Source organism: Ictidomys tridecemlineatus, chromosome 5 (genome assembly GCF_052094955.1).
Source record: "Ictidomys tridecemlineatus isolate mIctTri1 chromosome 5, mIctTri1.hap1, whole genome shotgun sequence".
NCBI lineage: Eukaryota > Metazoa > Chordata > Mammalia > Rodentia > Sciuridae > Ictidomys > Ictidomys tridecemlineatus.
The window spans coordinates 102,967,253-102,983,338 of NC_135481.1; the positions used below are offsets into that span (position 1 = coordinate 102,967,253).

At 40.3% G+C, this 16,086-nt stretch overlaps 1 protein-coding gene across 1 annotated transcript in view; it reads left to right on the forward strand.

Moving 5' to 3' along the window:
* Positions 1-16,086, forward strand: part of Tshr (thyroid stimulating hormone receptor) — a 133,669-nt gene that overhangs the window by 99,392 nt on the left and 18,191 nt on the right. The window contains exon 8 of the mRNA XM_005321289.4: positions 9,823-9,900. Coding sequence (XP_005321346.1) covers positions 9,823-9,900 — 78 coding nt within the window. The remainder of the gene's footprint in view (positions 1-9,822; positions 9,901-16,086) is intronic.

Consider the following 16,086-nt stretch of genomic DNA (forward strand, 5'->3'; position numbering starts at 1 on the left):
GAAAGGATCCAAAACCTTGAATAGAGGGTGGTTGATTTCTCAAACTTTTACAAGCAAAGGATTTTAAAGCCCAAGATAAGGATGTAATCTCCAAATTATTTACTTCTGTATCCTGCCATGTTTAGTAACTGGAAAGTATATTCCTCCTACATTCTCAGCTACTATTATTATTATTTTTTGTATGGGGGATTGAACTCAGGAACACTTAACCACTGAGCCACATCCCCAGCCCTATTTTGTATTTTATTTAGAGGCAGTGTCTCACTGAGTTGCTTGGCACCTGGCCATTGCTGAGGCTGGCTTTGACTTCACCATCCTCCTGCCTTAGCCTCCTGAGCTGCTGGGGTTACAGGCATAATCACCACACCCAGCTCTCATTATCAGTTGTTTTTTTAAGAACAAAGATATGGGTATAAAATTCAGGCTTTCAGGTCTACGGAGCAGTGGGTACAAATTGGAACAATTGAGGAGTTTCGAAAGCACTGATGCCTAGGTTTTGTCGCCAGATATTCTGGATGTAGCCAGATCAATGAGGATTTTAAAAGCTCCCCAGGTGAATCCAATGTGGAGCCAAAGTCAAGAATCACTGTTGTGGAATGCTATCAATCCTCTTGTCCAGTTTTCACATTTTACACATGAAGGGAATAAAGCCCAAAAAAGGACACACGACTTTTTAAAAAATAGCTTTTGATATTTGTTAATCTAGTGGTTGAACCAAAGCTGGGATCCAGGTAACCTAGTTCATGACTATTTTCCCTGGCCTCTGTCAGAATTCATCACTGTTGATTTAACAGCCATGACCAAAGCAATTGGACACCCAACTTCTCTGGCCACTGCTACTTGTTCTTACCCCTAAAGAAGATTTAGGCTTCTTAGCTCAGCCAAGCAAGCAAGAGCATTAATACAGAAATTAAAATATCTTGCACCTAGAATGATCATTTCTAGAATGATCATTCTAGAAAGAATGAGACCAAGTAAGAGAAAGGACTCAACTCAAAACTTGGAGCACAATCAGGAGAAGTCTCAGATGACAATCACACCAAGCAATGGTGTCATTGGTCAGTGAAGATCTGACTATACCGATGCAAGAAGACCATCCACTCAATGAGCTTCCAAAAGAAGTCTCTGTAGGGATGATTTGATCAAAAGGCTGGGATAGTGAATGTTGTTAGATTTAAAGACTTGAGGTTGAGGTTAGTTCATGTATATTAACCATTTTGTTTCAAAACATTCACTCCTATTCATGATTGGCACCCTGGTCAAGTTTAGAGAACTCTGCAAAGATTTCAAGAGATTTTCAAAAGGAGTCTTCTAGAATCAGGATACTCCACTTTATGATTTGGTCATATAGTCAGCTATAAAATATCAAACATTTTTTAGAGACATTGTCTATTGAAAAGATGGGGAAACTAATAAGGGAACAAGAATTTCTATCCCATCTTCTCTCTAGACTATAATAAAAGAAGAGATGGTAGGGCCTGGAAACATTTCCTAAATTTTTTTCTTTGAACTTTGTTTCTATATTAGGCTAATGAGAGTTACTTTTAAAAAGGCAACTCATGATCTTATAAAGTTGAACAAAGTATACAGATGATTTTTAGGTCTTTTAATAGAAGGGTCTGAATGCAGTATCCAAGAGAGGGTGCGGAGCTCTTGGCTCCCGGAACATCTCTTTGGTGTGGTGTTCCATACAACACATTTTGGGAATATTTCTTCTAAGAGAAAGGGAAAAAAGTGTTTTTCCTAGACACGGTCTTAGTACATAATGCTTCACTTCTGGGCACCAGTACATGAAGGGATTTCTCTCCACTAAGTACCAAATTCTACAGCAGACACCAACTGGATGCTCTGCTAGTTCATTCTGACACCATCTTCAGGATTCACTTCTGAAGACGGCGTCAGATCCCATAGGCTATGAGCTCAGTCCTACATATTCCTACTTCACATGATAATCACAAGCCCTAGGTTGTGACCTGCATTTCTGCCCAAGTGGCTCTCAGTTGGGGTTTCTCTCTCTCTCCTGTTCAATTAATTTGCTGCTGCAAATAGAATCATATCATGCTGGGAAATCCTTTACTTAAAGGACAGGGAAAGGAACATCCAGATGGAGGAGATCTACAGGGCAGAGCACGTGAGAAGGGGTGCAGAGCTTCCCTGTCCTCTCGGGGCACACCACTCTCCAGGAATCTCCACATGTCCAGCTATCCAAAAGCACATCCAAACCCCCTGTCCTTATGGAGGCTTGTGGAGAATTCGTAACATAAGTAAGACTGACCACATCATTGGCCATTGGTGACCAACTCCTACAGAGATTCTAAACTAGGAAAATTTTGGATTATTTCATGGTGCTCTGTCTGAAACTAACCCTACAAGGTGAGTGTACAGAGTCTGTCTTTCCACCAGCTTGCTCTTCAGTCCCCTCGTAGGCTTTGTGAGGGAGCTGGCCCATGTTTTGGCAATGGCTCTTAACTCCCATTCTACTCACTGCAACTTTCCCCCAAACACAGAAAAGAAATCAGCATACCATTTTCAACCTACTTCCCTGACAATCGTATGTTAAATATTTAAGTTATTTGGAGGATTCTAACAAATGCAGAAAAATATTTCTTAGTTAAGGATCATTTTCTTGATTTTTAAAAAAATCCAGACTGGGGATCAGCAAACGTTTTCTCTGGAAAGGGCCCAGATAGCAAACACTTTGGGCTTTGTAGAACATAGGGTCTCAGTTGCACCTATTCAGTTCTGCTGTGAGAGTATAAAGGCAGCAGTAGACAATATATAAACAAATGAAAGTGGCTGTATCTCAAGAAAACCTGCCTTATAAAAACTGGTGAAAATCAAGATGTGATTGGAGGGTCCTAGTTTGCAGACCTTGGCTCTAAAATGAAGGCATTCGGTGAAGATGGCCACTTGTGGCCAAATGTGCATCTATTTCTCTCAATTCCTGGTAAGGGTGAAAGGGCAAAGCCTGGGATAAAGATAAGAAGTATCTGGATGAAAATATTCCAGGGTTAAGAGTTCAGATCCAATCATAATAGAAAACAAAGATGTCTTTTTCCAACCAGTATTGTGGATCCAACTGGAAACTCTGCTCCTATGATAAAACCATGTTCCAGCCACTCATCATTCTACCCTTAGTGTCTGATTCCTGGATGATGAAGACTGGTTCTTTCCTAGCTTTAAGCACCTCAATAAGAGTATCATGTAGATCAATGTATAACAAAGTTAATGGTCATTTTAAGGAGCCCTGCTGCAGAAGGAAGACGAAGGTTGAGTCATAGGTAAAGGAAATCAATGTTATACAGCCATAGTAATCATGAAACAGTATTGACTGTGTGTTGCTTCTGGTCTCAATGTGTCTTGCATTTTCAAACTAGGTAAACAACTCGATCTTTTATAATCACCCTTATAGGATTCAAGGATTTCACAAAGAATGTGAGCAGTTTGGTCATTTCTCCCAAAGTATGTTCAGACATCAGTAGGTTCTAATTTAAATAACGTGTCATCCAAAAGAGCAATCATTTCCCATTATCTACCTCACGCCAATATGCTGAAACTAGCAGGTTTGACCTCATTTACACCCATGTTTGAGAGTAACTGAATAACAATACAGCCACAGCCAAGTTGGGCAGATGCCACACTGCACGCAAGCCCTGGTGCTTCAGCGGCAGTCGAGTAATTAGTCAGAAGTTTGTAAAAATCATGGCAGATGAGTAAAAGCACGTCGTCCTGTGATTTTTACATGGAGCCAAGAAGGTTGTCATCACTTAGATGTGAAATGAATAATAAATACAAGCATCCTTGCTCAGCAGAAGTTGAACTGCACTCAGTTGCGGATCAAGTCACGTTGTCCATTCTTTGGAACCTCTTTTTCGTCTCCTCTCTCTCCACAATCTCTGTGGGGATGTGTTCCTTCTCAAACATTTTGCCTGGTTCTCTGTATTATATTTTTTTTGTTTTTAAACTCTGGTGACTAGCTACTATCAGTAAACATTAAGGCAGGAGAAAAAAAAATACCATCTGGATGTGCCAAGAACCTAGTGAGACACTAATCATGACGAACCGAGAAGTCAACACAATTAAGGTTCTGATTAGCATCACACATCAGCTGGTTAGAAGTTAAACACCACAGCTTGGAGCACTGGGAAAAGATGATGATAGAGAAGATTAGAGGATTAAGCAGGCTATTATTTCTCATGGTTTAAGTATTTGAACAGCTTGTAGAATGTGCTCCAAGGCTGGCTTTTCCCTCTGCCTGTTGAAATCTTGAGTGCTTTCTCACCTGTTACTGTTTATAAACAGGTGTCCTGGACTTCTGCAACCAAAAGCATTTCCATAGAGCAACCTAGCTTCTCTCTCTTGACTAATGTGAGAGCCAGGCAGGGGATCCCTGTAATTTTCTGAATAACTGGAGTCATGGGAAAGAAACAGTTCCCCACAGAAGTGTTCCCATGAGAGTCTCACTACACTAGCAGGTGCCAGAACAAGTTTATTCTGAAGGGAGTGCAGAGATATGGGTGAAAATTCCTTCTTGGAGCTGAAGTATATCCTAAAACTTCTCAGACAGCCAAGCTCAAGAATTTGCAACCAAATATCCTTGGTTGGCCCAGGGTCATACTCTTTTCCTCACATGGATCACTTTCTTGGTGAGAGAAGATAGAAGCACATAGAGGATGCTTCTGTCTTTGTCTTGGCCAGCAAATGAACTTTCATTTATTCATCCAGCAAGTCTCTATTGAATGGCTGCTGTGTGCCAAGGGTGAATCCAATGGTGACCGTACCCACATATGCATATTGCACATGTAACAGTGAGTTTGTGAATTGAATATTTTCCCCCTACTCATTACTGACCAATTCCTTTTTCCCAACTATAGTGTTCTTCTCTAAGTATTACGAAATACACAATTTTAAACCAGGGCAGGTCTTCCTAAATCCCTGTCTGGAAAATCTGACATCCTTTTTATGAGGAACTTCATCATTTTCAACAATTCTGCAAAGAGATTCTGTAAACCCCTGTCCCTCCAAACAATGGAAAACAATTGAACACACACAACTCTGGTAGCATCTCTTATTTATCCGCAGTACTGGGCCTTGTGTATGCTAGGCAAACGCTCTACCACTGAGCTACATCCCCGGTGCTCTACCCCACTTTTAAAAGAAGTGTCAGTTCTTTGCACATAAGCCTTTCTCAGTACTTAGATTTAGAAACCCTGACTTTCAAGAAATATTTCATTTCTTACAAGTCTTCCCACACTCTTTTAAGTTCATTGATGTTCCTCTTCTCCTTGCAAGGGATGGTTTAAATTATCATTCCCTATCAAATAATCATTGTCTTGAATAGGTTTCCATCTACTAAGATTTGTGATGGGCTTGCCAACATGGAATAAAGATAAGTTATGACTAACGAATCCTTTTAACTAGACTGACATTCCCCCAAAATGTCATGTGATAAATGGGTCTGGTGGAATCACTCCCTTTCTGGATATTATACTTTCTCCATCTGTATTTCCTCACCCTACTCCCATAGCTTCAGATGGAAGGGAGGGTGAGAAATTTGAACCCGAGGTTAAAAGCGAAATAAAGCAGTCCTCACAATTACCAAAAGTGGAGTGATGGTTTCATTTTTAAGCACCTAATTATCTCAAAGAGGTTGAGTACCCAGACAGCCACATTGGGTTTAGAGAAGACAGTCTCCTGCGAGATCAGTTCACCTCCGTTTAAGTTGGCTGCACCCACCCTGCATCTTGCTCCTCTCTTCCTAACTCTGACTGGCTTTCCCAGTTTCTGCAGCCTTTCTGGTAAACTGCAGTGCTTATCAACCAGTCTCATTATCCTCAGGGAGGTATTAAATATCAGATGAAAAACACTGCAGATTTGGACAAGCAATAATTTAGTTTTACAATAATTTCTGATGATGAGAGTAAGCCGATTTTCACTTGCAACAGTCAGAGATGAAGAGGAAAAAAACTGAAATGAGCTCACTGGCTCTTACTTGATTTTTAACAGTCTGGGAACAAAATGTGATCTGAGAGCTGCATGGTCCAAAGAATACAAAAAATAGTTGCAAGCCAGTATGGCTATTGTGCCGAGTTTAGTTGTCTTTTTACAAAATCACACGGTTCAAGATTTTCTCTCCAGTTGGTGTTTTCTCCAAGATCCAGTTATTACTAACCCAAGGATTGCCGTTAATGTAGTGGGTTGAAGGAATCAAGATATGATCAAATGGGGACCATGAATGGAACCTTACATGACAGTATCGGGAAAGCACCGATTGGCTGCTTTGGCATTTTAGGTCTTTGAAACATATATGAGACTAATTATCTCTCTCCTGTCAGATTTAACAATGAATGCACTGTGCTAGAGTTTGAGTCTGGAATGTCCCCCAAATGCTCATGTGTTAAATGCTTGGTCCTCAGTTTGGTGCTATTAGTGGTTGGTGAAACCCTTAAGAGGTGAAACCGAGTAGGAAGAAGTTAAGTCATTAGGGATGTGCCCTTGAAAGGGATATTGGGACCCAACCCCTTCTTCCTCTCTGGTTTGTCAGCCATTATGAAGTGAATACCTTCCTCCACCATGTGCTCCTGCCATCATGTACTGCCGGTCCACAGACCCAAAAGCCATAGGGCCAAATGACCACGGACATGAAACCTCCAAAACTGTCAGCCAAAATAATTTTTTCTTTTCTTAAGTTGACTTTTCTCAAGTATTTTGTTATAATCATGGAAAGCTAACTAACACCACCCTAGAAGTTAGGTGTCTAGCCATTACCTGAAGAGGCCACGTCTGGATCAAACCCTTTGTAAACCAGCTGCCTCATAATTACTGCCATCCAGAAGGGTCGATATTGGCCAATTTGACCACATCACATGCTAAGTCATCTATTCTATCGTTCTCTGTTGTTTTTTTCTTTAAATTAATCATGTCACCCTCAGAATTTGACATCGCCCACCTCACTGTCTTGGAGTAAGGATGTATTGATATATTTATTCACTCATTCATAATTTTCTTCCAGCCAATAGTTAAGGAAGCATTGAATGTGGCACTAGGTATTCATCAATGACTAAGACATAGAACTTTCATTCTGGTTGGGAAGACAGACAATAAACAAACAGATGAATAAAGCAGGTAATTAAAGATTTTGATAATGCTATAAAGGGAATGAAGATGTATGGAGGCAAACTCGGGATGGCTGCTTTAGGTCAAGTCGTTCTTGACTCCATTTAAGAAAAAAATTGATGGCTGGGGATGCAGCTAGTGGTAGAGCATTTGCCTATCATGTATGATGCCCCCGCCAAAAAAAAAGAAGAAAGAAAAAGAAAAAAATTGAAAGACTCAAAAATGTATACAATTTGTAAGATCTGTATGAAGTCCCAGTATTTACCTGTTATTTGTTTAATCCCTCTTCCTTCCCAGAAGGGGAAGTTTTCTTCAGATTTGTTGGTAGATAAAATTCTTATCCCCACTGCTACAAGGAAGACCCACCTGGATTCAGTTAATCAGAGGGAACTTTCTCTTTGAAGTCTGTGGAGAGAGACCTCTTCTGAAATTGTTATGCTCGAATTTGGGACCCCCAAAAGACCCCCAGAGACCAAGATCGATGTAAGCAGCAAAGAGGTGTTTATTGCGAGCTAGCTGGGTCCTCCGTGTGCACACAGCAACTGGTGACGCTGAGAGGCCCCGAGCCCAGGGTTTGCAGCAGTTTTATACACTCTTTGGGGAAGGCAGGGACTTCACATACATCATAGCATCTCTTAGCAAATCATCACACACCACTGGAAAATCAAATAACAACTCTAAAACATGATTAGCACATTCACTGGCGGGAACAAGTTGGGTAGGGGTGATTGGTTAGTACAAGAGGGAGATTCATTTGAACTGATTGGTTTAAGCCAAGAGGGGTGTACGTGCTGAACTACATGGTTTCCCAACACGTTATCAACCACCATAAACTACTGGGAGGGTCATCTGGCATCCCAGTATTTCCCTGTCTCATGCTGATTGGTGGCTGCTAGGGGGTTGCTATGGATCCCCACCTAGCCTGACTGAGTCAGGGACACCTGGCTCCACAGATCTCTCCTGTTATTTGTAGATAAACCACTTAGCAGGGTGGGAATGTGCCTAGGAGTGCTCTGTGGGTCTTTCCAAGGACAAGGGTCATGCCCCCTTCCGTGGACAGGCTTTGCTCTGAGGTAGAGGCTGGTTTTTCAACGTTACTATTGGCTTTCATCCTTGAGAATTTTCCATCCTGAGAGCAAACCTCATCAGTACAATAAATGGAGGCATTATCTGAATCATAGCAGACTCACTAAGGTTCTGTGCTATATTTATTTTGTGTCAAGGTCCCCCCACTCAGCAGTTGGTTATGCTGGAGTCTTTTGTGGTGGTGGTGGTACAGCTACGGATCCAACCCAGGGGCTTACACTTGATGGGCAAGTGCTCCACCACTGACCCACAGCCCTAGCCCTGGGAGTTGTTTTAAATGTGTAAATAGGGATCATTCATAAGAAGGACATATATGTACTTTATTTCTTTTTAGATGATTTTGTTCTCTAAAAAAAGCTATGGTGGGGGTCAATTTCAAAATCCCTGGAAGCTTTTATCCATTTGGAGGAAATTTTATGTTTCAAAACCACTTTGTGACTTAAATTGCTTTAAAAAATTACAGCCTCAAATATCCAATATGTTTTCAAAATGGAAAGATCAATGTGCCCATCAAATCCCTTCCATGGAAGGTATATGCTATGATTTTATCTGCCCAAACAATCCCTGTCCCCCACCCCCCAAATTGTGTTCTCAGGTGAAATACAGGCCATTCAATTAAATCTGAACTTCAAAGAAATAACAGATAACTTATAAAATGTAAAAATGTTTCAAAAAATGCATGGGGAATACTTCTACTAAAAAATTATTGTTTATTTGAAATTCAAATTATATTGGCATCCTGTGTTTTCATTTGCTAAATCTCACAACCTTGCTCAAAGAAGATTTGGATCTCTGACCTGTCCTGTCGCCACTCACCACCTCCATTCCCTCCCTAGTTGAAGTCCTAATGGATATGGAAAATAACAACCCCCCCACCCCACCCAGGAAAAAGGTGAAACAACAATCACCGGAATAAAAGGGGAATAACAACCCCTAGGGAGAGAGGAGGACTATGTCACCTGGGGGTGGGGGTGGGGAGAAGGTAAACAATGGGCTCTGGAGTTTCATAATTTCCCATTCTACCACTATTTTCCTGAGTACCCAACCGACACATTCTACTATGATTAAGTCTCCTATGATTAAGTCACACTAAACATTCTCTATGGTTGTTAACTCTCACTAAACCCTATAAAAATCAGACCTTATTGTAACTAATTGCCTTTTTCTCCCCTGAAAATGTGTCATTCCACTGCTTAATAAAGAAATCCTTGCTGATCCATTGAGATCTGCCCCCATTTCAGTTATTTTTGTTTTCAAGTCCTGTCTTCCAAAAAAATTGGAATATTGACCAATACTGAGAAACAAAGTTTAAATCAATTGTTACCGAAGAGGATTGAAAACACAATTGCCACTGCACAGGAAAATAGAAAATTGAAGCAACTTTATTGAAACTTAGATATTCTAACTAGATCCTAAATAAGCTCAGTTTCCAAAACTTCTGCCATAATTAGTGTCTATAAACCTTGCACAGTTGAAACAGAATACTTTGAGTACTTTGTGGTAAAAGAAGGTAAAGTAAAAACAGTTTATAGTTACGGAGCCCATAGTCACATTTTGTTTGGTTATTTGCACTATTGCTTAAACTCACCTAATTTGTTCTCTTTTCTTCTCATTCTCTAGTTATCTAAACAAGAATAAATACCTGACAGTTATTGACAAAGATGCATTTGGAGGAGTATACAGTGGACCAACCCTCTTGTGAGTAAAACGCACAAAAGAATGTTTTAGTGTTTCCTTCCTTTACTGTTTTGGAATAGATGGAGACATGAGGAGGAGAAGCTGATGTTCAAGGGTAGTGAATGTTCTTATCTAGATAAGGCTTCTGCTAACATTTTTCTGCCTGGCTGCGCAGGCTACTTCTTGGAAGAAAGCACTTTTTCTTTGAGATTCAGAAGGTCCCAAGCCCTGCATGCCCTGATGTCTGGTCAGCCAGCCACCTTGGTGTGGCTGTTCATAGAGGTTCTGTTTGTGGAGCAGCTCCTGTTTGCAGAGTTGTGAGGTATAAGGTCTACAGACAGGTAGAGGGCACTATAGTCTTTGCAGAGAAAAGATACATGGGTGGGCATTGCACGAGGCTGGCACAAAGGAGCAAATGAATGATAGTTTGATTCATATCTGAAAGAACTTCAATCATTAGGGAAGATGGGATATAAACATTTTCTAAAACAGCTGTATAACATACCTATTGTGCATTTCTTCAGACTGGCAGTCCCCATGCAATCAGTGACCAAGTTCTGTCAATTGTGTCCCTTGAGCCTCTTTATCCTTACCATACTCTCCATTACCTTGGTTTTGCCTTAGTTTAGAATCTTTCATTGAGCATCTAGCCTAGTCCTCACCAGAGTGGAACACAGCATGCTAAAGAGGCAGAAGACAACGTGTTGCGGACATGAAGGAACATTTTACTGTGCTTTAAAAAACTAAGAATGAATAAGGTTTTATGAATGTTTTGTACAGATGATTGATGACCCTCTGGTGTCAGGTAGAGAATGGATGCTCCCCAGAGAGGAGAGCATAATCTGCAGCCCTGAGGACTTGGCTTCTTCCCTTTTTTCCCCTTTTACCATCTCATTTCCTTTCGGGTTAAATGCACCCAGTTAAGTGGGTTTGTGGCTCTGTTCTCTTAATCACTGTGATTCCAAGTGGGAAGTCATAGCAAAGTGCTTCATAGACAGCAACGGACTTAAATGCATTGTGTGTTTTTCTTTTCTTTTCTTTTCTTTTTTCTTTTTTTGCACAGAGTATAAAACAAGTTTCTATCAGTACTTTGTAAAATCTGGAACACATCTTTATCTGCATCTTCAAGAAAAAGGTGATTTCTCCAGTGAATGAGGAAAGTTGTTGCTTTCTAAAGAATCCAGTGTTTTAGAGAGAGCCTTTAGAAACAGGTGTTTAGAAACATTTTCATGTTTTGTGGCTTTCCTGATGACAATGATGAATACCATTTAAAAAAATTCTATTTTTCTTAATCAGAAACAGAATTTTAACTGTTTTTATAATCTTTAAATTATAAATTTATATAGGTTTGTGTAATTTTTGTAATTCAAATGATTGAATATGTGTAATTCAAATGTCAAAGCCTTATCCTCCATTACCTTAGAATGTGACTGTGTTTGGAGACATGGTCTTTAGAAAGATAATTAAATTAAGATGAGGATGTTGGATATAACCCTAATCCAGTCCGGTTGGTATATTTACAAGAGGAAATCAGGGAAAACAGAGACACCAGAAATGCGTAGGGAAAAATCATGTCGGGATGGCAACCATCCATCTGCAAGCCAAGGAGATAGACCTCGGGAGAAATCAAACCCCCCTGACACCTTGATCTCAGGCTTCCAGCCTCCAGAACTGTAAGAAAACAGATTTCCGTTGTTTAAGCAACTCCATCTGTGGTAATTTGTTATGGTGATGGGTTTACAGAGTTGCAGTGGTTTTAAAGTCCATGTGTATAAAACATGAACATGACACACACCCAGATCAGTTTGCAAAACATCAGAGGATATGGATTTCCTTAAAAATGTATTTGCTAAATGTGAATGAAAAATGAGACTCTTAATTTATGATTACCCAAAGTTACTTTATTCTGTTATGCTTGAATTCGGGACCCCCAAAAGACCACCAGAGACTAAGATGGATGAGAGCAGCAAAGAGGTGTTTATTGCGAGCTAGCTGGGTCCTCCGTGTGCACACAGCAACTGGTGACGCTGAGAGGCCCCGAGCCCAGGGTTTGCAGCAGTTTTATACACTCTTTGGGGAAGGCAGGGACTTCACATACTTCAAAGCATCTCTTAGCAAATCATCACACACCGCGGGAAAATCAAATAACAACTCTAAAACTTGATTAGCACATTCACTGGCAGGAACAAGTTGGATAGGGGTGATTGGTTAGTACAAGAGGGGGTATTCATTTGAACTGATTGTTTTAAGCCAAGAGGGGTGTTCGTGCTGAACTACATGGTTTCCCAACACGTTATCAACCACCATAAACTGCTGGGAGGGTCATCTGGCATCCCAGTATTTCCCTGTGTCATGCTGATTGGTGGTTGCTAGGGGGTTGCTATGGGTCCCCACCTAGCCTGACTGAGTCAGGGACACCTGGCTCCACAGATCTCTCCTGTTACTTATAGATAAACAACTTAGCAGGGTGGGAATGTGCCTAGGAGTGCTCTGTGGGTCTTTCCAAGGACAAGGGTCATGCCCCCTTCCTTGGACAGGCTTTGCTCTGAGATAGAGGCTGGTTTTTCAATTCCACTTGAATGCACCTGTCTGTGTGGTAACTTTTTCAACTAAGACAACTGTTTACACCAAAACCAAAATAAAGGGCATCAGAAGCAGACTTCAAACAGTCATATCAGAAAGTGTTTTAAAATTGTTTTCAAGACTAGTTAAGCATAGTTGATAACATTGTTTTACCATAGTGAAAAAAATTAAATGTTGCTTATTTTGTCTTTAGCATTGCTTTTTAAAATGTGTACTTGGTGTGTTTTATGATATGCGTAATACAGTATTGCAGTGACACATGTATAGAGCTCGTTATTATTCATATATTAGAATTGCATACTCAAATAATTTTTACTTACAAACATGTGAGATTGAAAGCATTTGAAGATCAGTGGTATAGACCAGAGCCACCCAAGGTATGGGTCCACTACAAGGTCAATGGCTGCCCCAGAATCTTCAGCAGAGTCCAGCTTCCTCCATGGAGAAGGTCTTGCCATGAGAATGTAGTCAGCCAAACTGGGCAGTGTCTCAGGGAAGCAGTGGGCTTATAATCCAGCACAAGCTTCTTCTTCCCTTGCCAAGGACTGGTAAGAAGCTGTTGGCTGCTGGCCACCACACTTTGGAAGGCAGTAGCATAGATGACAAAAGTCTCCAAATCTCCCCACTGCATTTAGTCTTGGTCCCTCTCAAATTCATCTGCCTCAAAAAATCTGTGAGCCTAAATGCCAGTAGGATCTTAAAACCCAACACTGGCCTCCCCTCAGAATAAGGCATTGGTGTCACACAGGAGGCTTTGCTATGATCTTTGTCTCATGCCACTTTGTACCTCTGACCAAGGAGTCATCCACATTGAAACTCTTAGCCCTGCTAATATTCACACCTGCTATGCAGCTATGATAAACTCTTCCTCTTCTCACTGTCTGCAAAAGCCTCCAACCTTAACTATCTAATAAGCTCCTGACACTTTTATATTCAAGTAGAGTTCTCCTCTTCTCCTCAGGGAAAAATGACCTCTTCTTCCTCTGTACACCACCACATACCCTTTGTGACTCTCCTGTACCAGATAATTATCCAACTGTGCCCCTTTAATCCATCTCTCCAGGGTATCCTAGAGAGCAGCATTTATGTTTTATTTTTATAGCTCTAGCTCATATTTTAATGCCTGAGACACAGGTGCAAGCACAATAAATGTTTGTGAAAATAATAAAATTGACAATAAACAGTTAAATCATACTTCTATAATCCCTATAGAATTTAAATAGCAGTTACATGTTAAAGGTATTTCAGCTTATAGTGCTTAGGTAAATGTGTTCATTTCTATGTTTTTGGAAGTGGTCAATTCATCTATCCATTTGTTTGTGCTTCTTAAGTTGTCTTTTTTATTTATGGCAATATTTTCTACAACCAAGTTAAGACCAGACATCCAACTGCTTGAAAGTGCTTTTCTTGCTTCCTGATGGCATTCCAGGTTGAAGAAAGTGAACTTGGTAAAAAAAAATTATACCAGTAATCAACTCTTGGCACCATCATTTCCTGACTGTAAGAACTAAGCCTCAGTACTCTCATCTGTCAAAACAGGATAACCAGAAGTAACGAAGTTTAAGCAGACAATCTAAAGGGACTAAGGGTATCCTCCATGAATGTTAAGCTATATTACAAGAACATTCACTTCCTTCTTGAGCTTTGACACATCATGATTCTGCTCTCTCTTAACCTCTCACTAGCTCAGTTCAGCATTACTCCAAATAGTGTTCAGTTCTGGGTCCCAGTTCTTTCTTCTCTGTTTGTTCTCCTTTGGATAAACCATCTGCTCTCAAATATCATGAGAATATAAACACTCTCTTTAAGTCTCAGTTCTTAAATTTTATTAATCATCTTACCTGCCTGAAATTTCTGCTTTGTTTGGTTAAATTCTCCCTAATTAACTTTTGAAAATGTACAATAAATACCTACTGAGACTTTCTAAGCTTAAGATGCTTGGGGGGGGGCAATATTTTATTCTATTCTATTATTTTATTTTGGTACTAAGGACTTAACTCAGGGGCATTCTACCACTGAATTACATCCCCATGCCTCTTTTATTTTTATTTTGAGACAGGGTCTAAGTTGCTGAGGCTAACCTCAAACTTATGATCCTCCTGCTTCAACCTCCAAATTGCTTGGTTACAGGTATGAAGGGTCACTATTTTAAAGAGCGGTTAGGGAAAGCCACCTTGAGAAGGTGACAATTAGGAAAATAGTTGAAAGAAAGGAAGGGGTAAGCCATGTGGCTAACAGAAGCAAGAACATTCTAGACCAGTGCAAAGACTTCCAGGTGGGAATATTCTGGCATATTTGAGGAAGAACTAGGAGGTCATTACAGCTCAAGCAGACTGAACTAAATGGGAAAAAAACAAGACGATTGGTTAAAAAAAAAAAAGGTAATGAGGTATGAGAACAATTTGTAGCCCTAGAGGCCATTATGAGGTCTTGATTTTGTTCTTAGAGCAGGAGCCTTTTGTGTTTTTTGAGCATAGAACTGACTCATGTCTTAACTGGAACTCTAGCTGTTGGGTTGAAAATAGACTAGAGGGGGCCAAGTATGGAAACAGAGACCACTTAATACCCCAGGTAATGTGCGTAAGAGATGATAGCAGCTTGCACTAAGGCAGTATCAGTGGATGTGATGAGAAATGGTCATATTCTGACTACTTATAAGGAAAAGCTAACAGGAGATGCTGGTGTTGAATATGGGGTTGAGCAAAAGAGAAAAATCAAAACAACTGCAAGTGTTTTTGCCTGAGCTATTGGAAAATGGGATACCCTTTCCCGAGGTGGGGAAGAGCAACTGCAGGTACCTATGTCACCTCCAAGCAGGCAGTGACATATGAGAATGTGAAACGCACAACAGAGGTCAGGGATAAACATATATTTGAGACTCTTTAGAACGTAGGTGGTGATGGGAGAAATAGATGTGGAGGAAATCTCAAAGAACAGATAGAATTAAGACTCATGATAACCCTCCCTATCAAAGTGATTTTCCCTGATTTTTTCCTAAAAAAAAAAAATATTAAAATGGGAGTAATTTGAGTGGGGGGAGGCCATACCTTCTCAGTGACAAAGAAAGATAGGTGACCATATAAATAAGTGACAAATGTCTTCAAAGATGTAGAGAGAGTGGCTTGCTTAGTACTTACATGGGTTAAACCCATAAAAAAAAAAAAAGCTAATTCAAATGACATGATCTAAGGAAGATTTCATCAATTAAATCTTAAGTAAGGGTATGGGTGATGTCGAAGTTGGAAGTCTTTAAAAACTTTACCTGTTCCCCCAGATATCACCTCTCATCCTGAACCATTAAGTAACTACTCCCCACCCCCAACACACACACAGGAGAAGACTAAAGTTTTTTCCGTTAAAATACGATCATGAAGATTTAAGGATAAGTGAAGAACTGTTGTGAAAACAAGGTCTGTGAAACTACATTATAACATTTTAGGGAGGGTACCAGGGATTGAACACAGGGACACTCAACCACTGAGTCACACCCCCAGCCCTTTTTTTTTTTTTTTTTTTTTGAGACATGGTCTGGCTGAGTTGCTTAGAGTCTCACTAAATTGCTGAGGCTGGCTTTGAACTTGTGATCCTCCTGCCTCAGCCTCCAGAGCTGCTGGGATGACAGAC